The sequence below is a fragment of the Podospora pseudopauciseta genome, chromosome 1 (assembly GCF_035222475.1).
Source record: "Podospora pseudopauciseta strain CBS 411.78 chromosome 1, whole genome shotgun sequence".
NCBI lineage: Eukaryota > Fungi > Ascomycota > Sordariomycetes > Sordariales > Podosporaceae > Podospora > Podospora pseudopauciseta.
Genome location: NC_085892.1, coordinates 8,280,413 through 8,294,473, shown reverse-complemented (window position 1 = coordinate 8,294,473; position 14,061 = coordinate 8,280,413). Strand labels below are relative to the sequence as shown.

Below are 14,061 nucleotides of genomic sequence, written 5' to 3'. Positions count from 1 at the left end.
TTGGTCCAGGAAACGAAAAGCACCAGAATTTGGGTTGCTTTGGATCAGGAGTTTGACAAATTTCGCGCTCGACGTTCTTTTCCTGCCTTTCTTTGATAAGGTGATTTGGGTGTTTATACCCGTAGTAGGATTGGGTTGCAGGTTGGCTGTTTACTGCTGTTGCGTTTACATTTGCATCCCAGGGGAAAGGACAGAGCGGCGGGGGAATTGTTTGGGCATGGCATCCAGCATAGATGGTGTTATTGGGTCGGTATTTTGAGATGCTAGTTCTTGCATCTGGATCTCTGGGCGTCTGGTGTGGCTCATGATACCCGGTTCTTTCTGCTATATATGTTGGCTGGCGAGGACGATTGGGAAGGCATTTCGAGAGTATGCGGGATACTATTTCGACTGTAGGATTTTGTAGAATATTTAAGCTGTAGGGTTTTGTATGACGGGCGGGAAGTTGGCCTTGAAGATATATGATAATTGTAAACATCGATAAAGATAAATTTCTATAAACGTAGTCGTGATGCTTGGTAACGTGTGGAATATCGTGAGGCTCTCTCTGCGTTGCATACGAAACGTCCAGATAATCCGTGCGCTTTGCCAAAGACTTGACTATCTAACTCGATATCAACTAAAAGCCTAAAATACGTTCAATTAGCTACAAAAAGCTATACTAGGGCCTAATAATCAAGCTAGTATATACTAATTAATATTAAATATTATCTACTAACTAAAGTTATTTTAAACTACTTTTTTAATATAGATATAGTTGAATTAATAATTTTAATAGTTTAAGTATATAGCTATTACTTTTTTACAAAGTTATAGTTACCGCCGTATAGTGTTAAAAATAGTACCTCCGCTTAAAAGCTAAAGCTAGCCTAAAATGCATACTTTTAGCTATATATATATGCTAAAATATAATTAAAGTAATAAAAAATATAGTATATTATATAGCTTAATATTGCTATATATTCAGTATACTTTTTTATATAATATAAGTATTAATAGATATTACATTTTAGTTAAAAGTATGTTTAAATATTTAGTTAATGCAAGCTTGTATATCAAATAATAGCAGAACCTTAGTAAAAAAATGCACGGATCACAAAGATATTTCATATACAACGCACAGCTCAAGGTGCTCGTGCGCGTGCCACAGTCTGCCTCCAGAAAAGGGGGCGTTTTGACAGGGATCAGCTTGCGGCGCGCCACAAGCAGTGCTCGCGCGCAGTTTAATTACTTGGCTGGCGCTGGGCTGGAGAGACGTCAGCTCTTGGTTGTAGCCGGTCCAACCTCCAAGCTTCCCGCTCTGCAACCTGCTGCGCCATCGGCACCCCACGACGTCGATAAAGACAAGGCCTGCAGTCTTTTACTATAATTCTCGAACAAACTACAGACACTTGTCAATTCCAGCTCCCATCTTTCCCGAACGTTCGTCGTACCGGCCGTTGTAACCGCTCGACCGCCCCGAGTCCCCCGTAATTTGGTCCGCCTTCCGAGTACAACAAGTTTCGCAACCCGGGCCAACTGAAGCATCGACCGACCATGGCGCCCCGAATCGAACCCCAAGAAATCGAAACCTACTGGAACATTTTCTCGACCCGCACCAATGGAGGGCAGTTCCTCACGGGCGAGATGGCCGCGCCCGTCCTCAAGAACTCCGGGCTCCGCGACGACCAGCTCGAGCGGGTGTGGGATCTCGCCGATGTGGATAACGACGGCAACCTTGACTTTGAGGAGTTTTGCGTCGCGATGAGGGTTATTTTCGACTTGCTCAACGGGGAGTACGCTGATGTCCCCAAAGTGCTGCCGGACTGGCTGGTCCCGGAGAGCAAGAGCCATTTGGTGAGCGCGAACAAGGCGATTAGGGGACAGGAGCCAAAGATGGAACGGGTGGAGGATGAGGAGGAGGAGGAGGGGTTGAAGGACGGATTTGATTGGTATATGAGCCCGGAGGACAAGAGCAGGTATGAGGCGGTGTATAGGGAGGGGAGGGATATGAGGGGGGAGATTAATTGTAAGTGTTGACTTGGTCTCATTACCCACTGGGTGATTGAGAAGATGCTAACACATGAGAACTAGTCGAGGCCCTCAGCGATCTCTACAACAGCCTGGACGTGCCGGACACAGACGTCCGATCAGCGTGGAACCTCATCAACCCCAACGCCTCCCAGACGATCAACAAGGACGCCTGCCTGGCGTTCTTGCACATCCTCAACTACCGACACGAGGGCTACCGCATCCCGCGCACCGTCCCGGCCTCCCTCCGAGCGAGCTTTGAGCGAAATCAAATCGACTACCAAGTCGACAACCAAGCCGCCAAGTCGCGGTGGGCCACCAAGGCCGACGACGAGACATCAACAGGCAGAAAGGCAAAGTTTGGTGACCAATATCTCACTCGGTTGGGGAGAAGCGGGTTCACATCCAAGGGCACGGATTTCACCACGACGAAAAACAGCGATGCCGAGTGGGAGGAGGTCAGGCTGAAGAAGCAGCTGCAGGAGCTGGAGGACAAGCTTGCCAGGATTGAGCAAGGGGTTGAGGCGAGGAAAGGTGGCAAGCGGGACTCCAAGCCAGCGCTGGTCAAGAGGGAGTTGGAGCAACTTTTGGATTACAAGAGAAAGGAGCTGCGAGACTTGGAAGAAGGCAAGGGGAAGAGCAGGACAGGAAGCAACCTGAAAAGCGTCAGCGAAGACCTCCAGACCGTGAGGGAGCAAGTGGAGGGATTGGAGTCGCATTTGAGGTCGAGACAGGAAGTTCTTGAGCAGTTGAGGAGGGAGATTGAGGAGGAGAAGATCTCTCGGTGATGCAAGGCGGGTAATAATGTATAGTGGTTCACAACGACGAGCGAGTTTCCTGGCATTGATGTATTCGGGTTCTTCATTATGGTATTAGGTTGATTCTCTGTATCGAGGGGAAAACAAAAGCCATTCCGTCCATCGCCTGTAAAGCACACACCAAAGTTCATCATGGGTATAACTGCTTGCTCGCCTATCCGCCCTTTCTCTTCCGTTTTCTGATTTGCCTGCCGGCTCTGGAGCCGCGCTCCTAAGCAATACTGCCACTGATGTACTGGTCCACCAACTGCATCCCCAACGTTCTCCCCTTCGCCAACCAAACGCCAAAGCTAGGCAGTCTGATCGAGCCCATCCTGCCCACGCCTCTCCCCCGGCCAACCGCGCAGGCGAGAATGTCAACTGGCGGGCCCTTGGCAGGGACAGGCTCCTTGCCCTGAAGCAGGCTCAACTCAACATTCTTGGCCACAGACGAGGCCTGCTTCTGTGTGATCATAAAGCCAGCTCTCGGCTTACTGACGATATCCCCCACCGCCCAAACGTTATTCCCTGGCACACCAGTCACATGAAGGAACTCATCCACGAGCACCGTCTTGGTTTTGGGGTCGAGGTGCTTCGTATCGACGTAATCCGAGTTGGGCACCATGCCCTGCGTGGGCAGGTAGTGGTTGCACTCGAGGTTTTGGCCGTTCTCCAGCTGGATCGTGTACTTGTCGTCGGCAGAGCGAGCAACATCCTTTACACGAGCCCCCTTCTGCACAGTGACGTTCAGCTTCTTCAGCTCGTTCTCGGTAGCGGTACTGAGAGATTCCTGCTCGCCAGGGAGGACGTGCTGGCCAGAAGCCAAAAGGGTGATGGTCTTGGTCTTGCCGTATTCGTACCCCAGCTCGCCGGCTACTTCCACACCTGTGGCTCCCGCGCCGGCAACGATGATGTGGTCGGCTTTCTCAACCCTGGAGGCGGTTTCGTGGAGGAGCTTGATCAGGGATTGATAGTCGGAGTTGGCCTTCCAGGGGGTGTCGTTTGTGTAGCGGGCTCCAGTGGCGAGAACGAGGTGGTCGTAGACGATTTCACGGGTTTGAGCGTCGGCAGCGCTGTTGCTGAGCTGGACTTTGACGGTCTTGGCGGTGAAATCAGAGGAGATGGCTTCGCCGATGACGAGCTCGTACATGTTGCTGGGGTATGGCTGGAGGGCTTCGGAGAGTTCGCGGAGCATCTTTTGGTCTGGGATTTGACCAGGGATAATGGCGCGGACGGAGGCGATGTTCCAGTAAAAATGAGTGTTCTAGAGGTGAAGGGGAGTTAGTACATGTGGTGACGATGAGGGGGGTCACGTGCAGGCGACTTGCTTTGGAGACGAGGATGACCCGTAAGTTGGGGTATTGTTGATGCTTCTTGAGGAGTGCATGGGCGACGTGAAGTCCACCGAGGGAACCACCCAGAATTACGACTGTTTTATTGTCTGCCATTGTTTTGGTGATGTGGTGGTGGTTGTTATCTTTGTTGGTTTGCAAGTGTGGCAGATTCGGAGATTTGAGAAAGGAAACGGTGTACGGATGAGTGTGACGGGAGCCCCTTCCCTCTTATACCCAGCGAAACTGTACAAGCTATGGATTTTACTTGGGGCCCGGCATCTGAGACGAACTCAAACGGACGGTGGGTGACTGCGTGTTGCGCGAGCTGTCGCTTGAATATGCATGGCTCGGTCTCAGATACAGAGACACAGCATGATGCTACCTAATTCAGCTCAACTATCGATAGTCTTGTGTCAATGCGACAGAAAAGGGAGATATTAGCACCGTCAGACGACAATCCAGTGGCTTGTTCCTGGGATGATACGGCGATGCATGCTGCTAGCCAACAGCCAACGTTGTTGATTTCGTGTCCCCTCTGGCTGCGCTCCCTTGTTAAGAAGACGGGATTCTGGATGTCGATCCGAGAGGTTCATCAACAGCCCGTGCCGGTATTTGGACAAATTAACGGACCACGTGCAAGGGAGAGCAAAGAAACGGGGGGAAACGCCATCCATCAGTCATCAAGGAGTCTTGATGACATGGGAATTGGAAATACAGGTGCAAAAAGCACGATAGCATCTGTCATCACAGCCTTGATGGCCAGGGGGGTCGATAAAACAAGACGGGACGGGCCCGAAACCCCAACCCCGGAGCTAATTGCCGCCGATGTGCCGACGGCGGTGGAAAAAGAAAGCTAATCCCAAAATAGCCCTACCCCTGTAAGATGCACCAATGCTTGGCGGCTCGGGCGGTCACTGGATGAACCGAACAAAGCTGGAAGAGCAGATGTCGTCCGAACCTTCTTCTGACTGAACGTTGTCTATTGCTCGGGACCGAAGCACCCCATGTTTTGCCATGTTTGGAAGACACCTACGAGAATCTGTCGATAAGTGGCTGATTGTTCGTGTCGACTGTACATTTGGGTGGTGAGATTCGAAGCTCTTAAGAGTCTGTCCTTGCTGTCACGTTGCCAAACATAAAGCCACCACTGGCCGCTCCCAAATTTCTTGACTGGAAATGTATGATGGTGGCTGTATCCTTCCGGTAACATACTTTTCTCAAAACCTACTTCCTGTCATCGTTTTGAGGTCATTGTGTTGATGGGTCTCACACCAAGATGGAGAGACTGCCAGTGCACCAGTGCTTGGAGATTTCGATGGCCCTTAAGTTGAGGCTCCGTGTTCGTACGATGGTATTGTGGGAACGCTCAAATGCCCTCTCAACAAGCATCCTTATTTCCACCTGCCTCCCGCTATCAGACTCTCTCTCGAAAACTCCGTTCCCGTCTGACAAGCCCGTCTTGTGTTCGGATTTGGATGGAGGATGACCTCACGGCCCACCTCCCTTCCACTCACATGCTCGCATGTGCTCCACATGGTCAGGACAAGCAATTGACCCCGCGCTTTCCGGCTTAACCACCCCGTGCCTGACCTAGCTGACCCCGCCATGACCCCAACAAACAGGTCCAGATCTCTTCTCCTCAACACTTGCGACACTTGACAGATTCCCTAACTATACAACCAGCACTCAGCACAGCAGGCACTAGAGATTTCCCTTTTCCAAACCCTTCACACACTACCGCAAAAATGGCTCAGAGCGAGGCTTTCCAGAAGGCTGTTGTCGACTCCAAGAAGTTGACTTCCAAGCCCTCCAACGAGGATCTCCTCGAGATCTATGGTGCGTCCAGTCTCTCCTTACACTAGTCTGTCAGCGTCATCTAACATGTTGTGCTCTTCAGGTCTCTACAAGGTCGCCACTGGCGAGAAGATTGCCGATGCCACCAAGCCTGGCATGTTCGACCTCAAAGTGCGTCCACCTCCTCCTCTATGTTCCCTCCGCGGCACCCGCTAACCCGACATCACCATAACAGGGCAAGGCCAAGTACAACGCCTGGCAAGACGTTGACAACAAGGGCTTGACCCCCGAGCAGGCTCAGGAGCAGTACGTGGCCAAGATTGAGGAGATGAAGACCAAGTACGGCTATGACGCCAACAAGGAACCCGAGGCTGTTGGCGGTAACTAGATGCACCGCCGCCGATTATATCGCGAGAGGTATAACATTGGCGCCAAAGAGCTGTCATCTAATCATTGGAAATCTATTCATACCCGTCAACGAGTTCATCACCGAGCTGCGCACCCTGTCACTCAACTATTTTCACGCAAACATGCTTCACATTCTTTTTCGTGCCCTCAGACTGCCCCTCACCCGCCTCTTCTCTCTCTTGATATTCCTCACCATCTTTAGCCTTTGTTGGGAATGGCTCTTTGGCCTGTGATTCCATCACACCACAGCTCCGGCTGAGAGGAGGACTCCCCCAGCTACAACAACGACGCCAGTGAATACTCAGGTTCATGCGGCCCCAAGTTCTGGTACCTCAATCATAATAGTATTGACGCCAACGGCGTTCCAAAATGCCATAGCTGCTTATCGGCAAGCACCCGCACCCGCAGCTGCGAACTTTAACATGTCGGTAAACCCGGCCTTCACGTTGCCGAATTAGCCGGATCTGCCGGTGCCGGGAGCGCCACCGCCGAAGCAAAAGACGAGGGTGAGGTCACGAACTCTGTAGAGGGTGGTTTGCCTGGGCCATTTTGGGTGTTTTTGGGGAGGTATTGTGTCCTTAGGGGGTAGGGAGGGGTATGTGTAAGAGGTTTGATGATCAGCGAGAGTTTGGTGTCTTGTATTCAGATTGTCGGTCTTGTTTGGGTCGAATAGATATACCTCTTCAGCGAACAGGGGGGTTAGATTTATATAGCATGTTTTGGCATGGGAAATGAGGTGCTGTTCTTCGCGTGGCTTCGGAGAAGATGTTGATGCGTTATTGGCTAAACAAAAATATAGGGTTAGAGTAGGTCAAAGACCAGCTCCGAAAAAGAATCGGGCGCCGAGACTCGACGCCGGACCTCTCTACCAGCGTGGCCACCTGCTTGTCTGTCTCTCCCGGCGCAGCAAAAAATGCTAGGATGGAGAGGGAGCGTTGGAAGGTGCTGCCCCCGACAGTCTTGGTTGGTCTGTTCAGTACGAATTGGACTCGACACCTTTCTTGATGTTGAAGGCGAATCATTTTTCCACGGCGGGGAGACTATGCTTCCGTGTTGGCGACATTTTACTGAAGGCATAGCCACAAGACTGATGCCACAAGAACGAGGAGGGTAGAGAACGAGAAAGAACATGTATTGCTTCACGACAACTAACCAGCTAGCCAACACCAAATCAGACCATTCTATCCAAGCCACCTCAGGTATCATCAGGTATAAAGCTCATCCGTCAAGCTGTTCAGCGCCAGCCCATCCTCCGCGATGTCAGGGACGTCAATCAAGAAGTTGAGCGGCATCTCCACAAGGTTACCCCTGATGCCGCTGAGCCACATCTTTAGCTCACCCACACCACCGGGAAAGTTCTCCCTGACAACGTGCCCGTAGTCGACCTTGCCGTTCTTGTACCCTTCCTCTGCCTGCTCGGCCGGCTCACCGGGGATGACAAAGTGCTTGGAGAAGAAGTTGTCGTAATCCTCCCAAGTCCTGACCTTGTCGTTGGGGACAGGGTGGAAGGCCCTGCTGAAGATTTCCGTGTTGCGGCGGGCGGTGCCACGCCACAAGTTGATGAAGTCGGGCGAAAGAGGGTCGGCGACGAGGCGGTCCGAAGGGGAGTCCCAGTCGTAATGATTGACCGCGTCGTGGGAGACAGGCGTCCAGTTGATGTCAGGACGGTCGGGATGCTGGTGGGGAACGAGACCGAGGTGCTTGCGGTAGAGGAAGCGGCGGAGGGAGGTGGCAAACTGGGAAGCAGTGTACGGGCGGCCATTCATATAAGTTCTGATCGGCGTCGGGTCCTCGATGATGACGGCAATTTCGGAGTCGTGGTCGCCGAGCTGAGAGCGGTCGTTGAGGTTGGCAGAACCGCAGATGACCAGCTGGTCGTCAGCGATGAGGACCTTGGTGTGGATGTAAAGCTGCTCAGAGACAAAGGAGTCGAGCTCATCCTCGGGAATACCAGTCCATGGAACGCCGAGGATGGACAGGCCGCTCTCCATGTAGCAGGGCGAGACGGTGTCCCAGCTCTGGTCGGTCAGGGAAGTCGCGGTCGCTTGGTAGCGACGGTAGTAGCTATTGTTCCCGCCAGAGTTTGAAGAGTTGTACCGGTCCTCAAAATCGCGATGGGCAGCTTCGTAGCTGACCCCGCTCTCGCGTTCGGCACGGGTCATGATCTGACTTCTGTTGATGCGGTCATAGTTGCGGAGATTGTACCAGTTGATGTACCTGTAAGGGTCATGGACGCCTTCCCTCCTGAGTGTCTCGATGATACTGCTGCCGCCGCGGTTGATGCTGTTGTACTGGAACTCCATAATCGCGCGGGTGCCAAGGGCACCTTCAGACTTGAGATCGCCAGCAAAGGCAGGAACCGCAGGCATCATGATAATGATCTGGAAGTCTTCATTGTTTATGTGAGCACGCAAGACACGATCGACAATGGCTTTGCCGATCTTGTTGCGAACCGGTCTCTGCTTGTTGGAGGTGGCTGTGATGAAGAACTGCGGAGAGGTTAGCGCCCGATATAGCCCTGAACAATAAACAAGACCCGTACCTGATTCTCAATGTACACAAAGTGCTTAGCGTTCGTGATGGCGTCAATGTAGGCGTTGGCGATAGAATGCTCGGTTCTCACACCAAGCGACCACTTCGAGACACTTCTCGCCAACTGGATGTTGGCGATGCCGTGCTCATTGGCATTGCAGACAGGAGGATGAGGCGGCGCCTGGACCTGAGAAACACCGGCCTCTTCTCCACCTCCTCCCCAGAATTTGCCCAGCTTGGAGGTGATCTTGGACTGAACGCCGCCCAGGAGCTCTTCTCCTTGATCCATCAAGGCATGGGCGCCATAATCGGAGTGTTTTTGAACTCCAGGGGCCGTGAGACGGTGGACCTTCAAGTTAGTACGACCCGAGTATTTCTTGTCAAAGATGTAGTTCCTAGCTTTGGGTTAGTACACCGGGCAACACGACGGAGGCTGCAACGAACCATCGTTCACAGAAATGCGTGGCCAAGCTGTCCACAATCGGCCCAGACAAGCTGATAGCAACGTCGGCCCACCCCATTCTCGATGCCTTAGTCCGGTCGACTAGAATTGTCAGTATCAACCAACTGCATGGCAAGTGTTGGTTCCACTTACGCTTGTTGTTTTCCCATTTGTTGACCTCCTCAAAATCATACACTCTCGCGTTGTTGAAATCTTGCCCCGGAAAAATGATGTTGTCCAGATTACCTGGGTGCGCGTCGGCAATGGGATGGCCTATTATGGTGAGCTGATGTCCTTGGACTATTTATACCCACCAGACTTACTGTTCGTGTCGTATCTACCAAAGCCTTGACATGTTGTTAGCAGATATTCAGGTCTTGCAGTTACCACTGGGACTTACACATATCTAAGCCACCCATAAAAGCCACCCTGCCGTCAACGAGACAGAGCTTTTCATGGTGTGCCCAGAAAAGAACCACATCATCGGCGGTACCATACAGACCCTCAACAGCGCTCTGTGATGCTTTGGCAAGGTTGAAGTTCTTGAGATCGAGGCTCACGAGACTTGTGTGGAGGTCTTGGAGGCCCGAGACAACATTCTTGGCTGGATGATGGTCGGGATATCTGAACACTTTGATGTTGGGATGGAGTCCCTGAAGATGATTCTTGGTGTGCTGTCACGGTCTCAGTTTCTGATCAAGTCAGGTTTAACGTCAACGGGTAAGCATTGTCTCTTACAGCCGAGTTTACTATGACAGTGATGAGTATGGATACCCCTGCGTGTCCGTGTCAAGATGAACTCACGAGTCAAAGCAGCCTCGACCTCCTTGTAGACGAGTACATAGACCCTCACCCCTCGCTCAGCAGCGGCTTTGAGCAGTCTGTCCAGGCGGTATTTCTCATTCTGGGCCGGGGGTCGGCGCAGGTACAGTTCGGGGCTGTGATGTGCAAATACGAAGCGGTCAGCTGGTTGTCACAAGACCCAAACAAGATTCCTTCTGGGACGGTGAGGACGGGTCGGCATTACCTCAGCCACCAATCGAGAATGTAGATGGACTCTCGGGCCTCTGGACCAGATTAGCGGATTTCTTGAGTGTGACTGATGAGACAGGGGGGGGGTTATGAACCTTCAATAGCCATAGAGATGGCCCAAAAGTAGGTTGCGCCATCCACATACCACTTCGCATTCCCTCTCGACCGAGGGGCAAACGAGCAATGGCGGTTCTCGCTGAATTCTGCACACTCGCTCTCACGACATTGGTAACCCTCGTGCGTGTGCGAATGCTTGTCCTCTCCGGGCAAAATGTCATTGAGCCCCTGCTTGGCCTTGCGAAGGAGGGAGTGGATAACCATGGTGCCAAAAGGACTAGTGACGAGCTGTCGACAGGCGGTTCACAGCAATGATCAACAGCGTGCGTTGATGTTGTGTTGGTGTTGCGGGGGCGGGGGCGGGGCCGAACGGGAACTATTTCAACGTAGCAGAACGGGAGGCAACCGACGACGACCGCACGAGGACAGCAGAATGAGGAAGAAAAAGACGGGGAGAAAATACCGTACGATAAAACCAGAAAGTGGATAAGACGACGGAATCTGCACCTAATATTCCCAAGCAATGCAATCCGAAACTAGAAACGGCAAGAAAAATGGTATCCAGTCTCCCAGACTGCGCATGTCAATGGCCAGCTGAGCTGAGGCAAGGATGCCCCTCACCAGCACAGTAATCGATATGGTGTTATCACCAGCCGCCTTCTTGGCCCCATTAGAGCTGCGAGAAGTCCCAATGGTATCGCAGGTAGGATCAAGCTGACTGTGTCGCCGTCCGCCGAGATGCCGGGCTGCCGGGCTGCCAATGGGAAAGCCGTCGTACTCGGAGTCCAACAGTGGTCTTGCAACGACGGGAGGCCATTCGCTACGCTGACGGGAACGGCCCATCTGATCGAGCATGAAGCAGATGCGACAGCAACTGCCAGTCTGATAGGGCTGAAGACCGGTCCGGAAGCGGAATCCCCATCCGCAAGCCCACTCACTGATCCTGACTTGCATTCTGCGGCTGTGTGGCGGGTATTGGGACGGTGAATTTGATCTACTCCGTACCTAGCAATAGCATGAAGCTGTCGTGGTGGGACCGCATGTGACGACAATTAAGCGTACATCAGAGAGTTGACGTCGTGAAGTAAAGCCGGCATTGCCCGATGTTCAACCCAGCACAGCATTCTCATCGGGGCCGTGACTGTGATTGTGCAACAGGAAGCGTGAAAGAATGATCGTGACAGCGGTCAAGTGCCATACTTTCCATCCCTCCTGAGATCCATGCTCCTGGTCAAAGAGCCCGTAGGGAGTGAGCGTGGTGAGGTTGTATTGGCGGCCCAGTGGCTGGGAAGTCATAGTGGGCGTCATGTCGGTAAACAGGGCCCGAGGTCGCTGCGCGCGTCTTGCCGAAGGAAGCCCACACACCCGCGGGCTAAGTGGCCGCCGCTGCCAGGCCCGGAATGATCTGCGTCAACAACCTCACCTGTCACACAAGCATCGGTTGTGGGGAAGACCGTTTTTGTTAAGGTGTTGCAATTCGGTGAGAGGAAAACATTCGGATCCTCGCAGCAGGAGAGAAACCCAGAATGGGACTCGAAGAAATCATGATAAGAGACCCTGTTTGCTGAAGAGAAACCCCGCACTAACGAGGATGTGGCAGCCACTGCGAACTGGGAACAAGGTCCTAATTCAGCCTTAAACCAAGCGGGAACCCCTGGCTGTCCCTGTTTCTTAGGTTTTTTTTTTTCAGCAGCATTGTGACGGGACCTTCCACATCTTGGGCTGGCAAGTGTGGGAATGGTGTGTAGATGGTGCTGTGTCCCTGGCAGCAAGGGGGAGCAGCTTCCCATTCCCCGATGACGGACAAGCCACTTAACCGCATCTCAACAGAACAATACTATACATCTGCATGCATACGCATATGCAGATGCAAAGAACCTTTCCCGCCTGCTCCCAACATCCCGTCCCTATCACGAAGGACCGGTGAAGCTTGATGGCCTGTGAATCCAGATTTGCGAGTGCACACGACCAAGTACTGGCCCCCCAAGGTTCGTCGTTTACCTCTCGCTTTCCCGTCTGTTGAGCCATGGTTCAAGAAGCAGTGATGCCCCCCACCCTCCCCTCCCTATCACACCCCCCTCCCCCCCGTCTTCTCCCAGGAAGAAGCAATGTTTTATACCTCGACTGTTCTTGCCCCTCTCAGCATGCTTGTTCTCTGAGATGTTTAAATGTTCTTTTCTTACCTTTATTGTCACCTTAAGTGCTCTCCCCTGGTTAACCTGACCCACAGCATCAGTAAATATCTCACGAGTTCTCTGGACATCACTTTCACTTGTGCTTCCCCTATGACTCTGACAACACCACCATAAACCGAGATGCAAGCACCATAATAGCCACACACCGAAACAGAGTCTACAGGTCAACTACAAGCCGCATCAGTTTGAATCATATACAAAATCTGTCACCATGACGTCCCCATCTCAGACATCCGTCTTCCATCCCGAGCACCACGCTCACCTAATTCCTTACATGGCCGCCATCTACGCCTCAGGCATCAACATCGACCGCACCACCGCCATCGGCCCTTTTTTACCTCCCCTGTCCCTCGAACGCCTCCTGATCTGGTGGAAAGACCGGATAGCAGAGCATCAAGCCCAGACCCGCATCATCATCCTGCTGCTGCCTCCGTCCGAGAATGCAAACCAGAAGCCAAAGGGCGAGGACCTCCGCGGGATAGCCATGGTCGAGCTTGATCAGTCGCAAGCTGGTGATTTCCGAGGTGTCATCGACCTGCTGATTGTTGGCCAAAAGTTCAGGAGGCAAGGAGGGGGGAGGAGTTTGATTCAAGCGTGCGAGTATGAGAGCGCGAGGAAGGGGAGGTCGCTGTTGGTGAGTACCTACCCTACTTTCTTCACAGACTTTGTTACTGTTTTTTTTTTTCTTTTTTTTTTTTTTTTTTTGTGGAGAGAAATGAAAGGATATGAAGGTATGCTAACGAATCTGGCTACACGCCGACAAAAGACGGCGAAAACAGAGACAGATTCCGCCTCCGAGCTGGCATTCAAGAGCTGCGGCTACGTCGAGGTGGGCAAAATTCCAAACTTTAGCAGGACCAGCGTTGATGCGGCCACGAAGAGGGGGGTTACCCTCTTCTATAAGGAGATTTTACTCCAGGCCCAGCAAAGCCGGACGACTGCGGGTGCCTAAGAGGCTTGTACGACGCCAGGGCTCAGGAGTAGGAGTTGAAGGAAGCAAGGTCGGGCTGGTTAGCGGATCGTCTACGGCTGTTGAGGGAGCTTGGGTTTGAAGGGGCCAGTAGAGACGGTACGAGGTACCACCACGGAGGTCACCCTCCAAAAAACGGTGGGATTCCGGGTTTTCAGCACGTTTCGTTTCTAACCAGAAGTTTCATTTTCTTTTCCAGTGTTCCATTATTCGTAAAAGGCAGCGGGTGGTGTCAAAGAAAGATAGGCAATGACTGCAAAGTCCGTTTTCCTTGGTTGTTTTCACACTTTTCATGGTTTGGCAAGACTGGGCGAGCAATCTCTTTTGATATATCTATCGCCACGAGACTCGGGAATGCACACCCTCATTTATCCTGAGAGTGCCCTCTCCAATCGCGTGAGAGGGTTCGCTGGGCACAACTTATGTCGAGCCTGCTGATGCCTATGAATGTACTGCAATGTCCAGTCTCACACGGAGTCTTCGGCTCAAT

At 52.2% G+C, this 14,061-nt stretch overlaps 5 protein-coding genes across 5 annotated transcripts; 3 read left to right on the top strand and 2 right to left on the bottom strand.

The window, feature by feature from the left end:
• Positions 1–1,105: 1,105 nt before the first annotated feature.
• END3 (endocytosis defective-related protein) lies at positions 1,106–2,841 on the top strand. Its single transcript, XM_062908844.1, has 2 exons — positions 1,106–2,008; positions 2,074–2,841. Exons 1-2 carry the CDS (start codon positions 1,537–1,539, stop codon positions 2,796–2,798), a joined length of 1,197 nt encoding a protein of 398 aa, XP_062771996.1. The 5' UTR covers positions 1,106–1,536; the 3' UTR covers positions 2,799–2,841.
• A 24-nt stretch (positions 2,842–2,865) lies between these two features.
• QC763_122770 (uncharacterized protein) lies at positions 2,866–4,295 on the bottom strand. Its single transcript, XM_062908843.1, has 2 exons — positions 4,154–4,295; positions 2,866–4,071 (listed from the first exon to the last, which is right to left on the bottom strand). The coding sequence occupies exons 1-2, from the start codon at positions 4,253–4,255 to the stop codon at positions 3,040–3,042; spliced, it is 1,134 nt and encodes a 377-aa protein (XP_062771995.1). The 5' UTR covers positions 4,256–4,295; the 3' UTR covers positions 2,866–3,039.
• A 924-nt stretch (positions 4,296–5,219) lies between these two features.
• Positions 5,220–8,883, top strand: QC763_122760 (uncharacterized protein). The gene is made up of 4 exons (XM_062908842.1): positions 5,220–5,344; positions 5,418–5,977; positions 6,039–6,106; positions 6,171–8,883. The coding sequence occupies exons 2-4, from the start codon at positions 5,887–5,889 to the stop codon at positions 6,321–6,323; spliced, it is 312 nt and encodes a 103-aa protein (XP_062771994.1). The 5' UTR covers positions 5,220–5,344; positions 5,418–5,886; the 3' UTR covers positions 6,324–8,883.
• Positions 7,455–11,966, bottom strand: QC763_122750 (uncharacterized protein). The gene is made up of 8 exons (XM_062908841.1): positions 10,445–11,966; positions 10,345–10,384; positions 10,111–10,255; positions 9,718–9,991; positions 9,641–9,664; positions 9,320–9,590; positions 8,886–9,270; positions 7,455–8,832 (listed from the first exon to the last, which is right to left on the bottom strand). Exons 1-8 carry the CDS (start codon positions 10,668–10,670, stop codon positions 7,549–7,551), a joined length of 2,649 nt encoding a protein of 882 aa, XP_062771993.1. The 5' UTR covers positions 10,671–11,966; the 3' UTR covers positions 7,455–7,548.
• On the top strand, positions 11,771–14,046 carry QC763_122740 (uncharacterized protein). Its single transcript, XM_062908840.1, has 4 exons — positions 11,771–12,146; positions 12,237–12,394; positions 12,637–13,235; positions 13,368–14,046. The coding sequence occupies exons 3-4, from the start codon at positions 12,813–12,815 to the stop codon at positions 13,551–13,553; spliced, it is 609 nt and encodes a 202-aa protein (XP_062771992.1). The 5' UTR covers positions 11,771–12,146; positions 12,237–12,394; positions 12,637–12,812; the 3' UTR covers positions 13,554–14,046.
• The last annotated feature ends 15 nt before the right edge of the window (positions 14,047–14,061 follow it).

Coding starts and splice junctions, on each gene's coding strand:
- END3 (XM_062908844.1), top strand. CDS start 1,537: ATGGCGCCCCGAATCGAACCCCAAGAAATCGAAACCTACTGGAACATT. Junction 2,009..2,073: donor TATGAGGGGGGAGATTAATT/GTAAGTGTTGAC, acceptor CATGAGAACTAG/TCGAGGCCCTCAGCGATCTC.
- QC763_122770 (XM_062908843.1), bottom strand. CDS start 4,255: ATGGCAGACAATAAAACAGTCGTAATTCTGGGTGGTTCCCTCGGTGGA. Junction 4,072..4,153: donor AACAATACCCCAACTTACGG/GTCATCCTCGTC, acceptor CTTCACCTCTAG/AACACTCATTTTTACTGGAA.
- QC763_122760 (XM_062908842.1), top strand. CDS start 5,887: ATGGCTCAGAGCGAGGCTTTCCAGAAGGCTGTTGTCGACTCCAAGAAG. Junction 5,978..6,038: donor GGATCTCCTCGAGATCTATG/GTGCGTCCAGTC, acceptor TGTGCTCTTCAG/GTCTCTACAAGGTCGCCACT. Junction 6,107..6,170: donor CTGGCATGTTCGACCTCAAA/GTGCGTCCACCT, acceptor TCACCATAACAG/GGCAAGGCCAAGTACAACGC.
- QC763_122750 (XM_062908841.1), bottom strand. CDS start 10,670: ATGGTTATCCACTCCCTCCTTCGCAAGGCCAAGCAGGGGCTCAATGAC. Junction 10,385..10,444: donor CATCTCTATGGCTATTGAAG/GTTCATAACCCC, acceptor AATCTGGTCCAG/AGGCCCGAGAGTCCATCTAC. Junction 9,591..9,640: donor TGGTAGATACGACACGAACA/GTAAGTCTGGTG, acceptor TCACCATAATAG/GCCATCCCATTGCCGACGCG.
- QC763_122740 (XM_062908840.1), top strand. CDS start 12,813: ATGACGTCCCCATCTCAGACATCCGTCTTCCATCCCGAGCACCACGCT. Junction 13,236..13,367: donor GGAAGGGGAGGTCGCTGTTG/GTGAGTACCTAC, acceptor CGCCGACAAAAG/ACGGCGAAAACAGAGACAGA.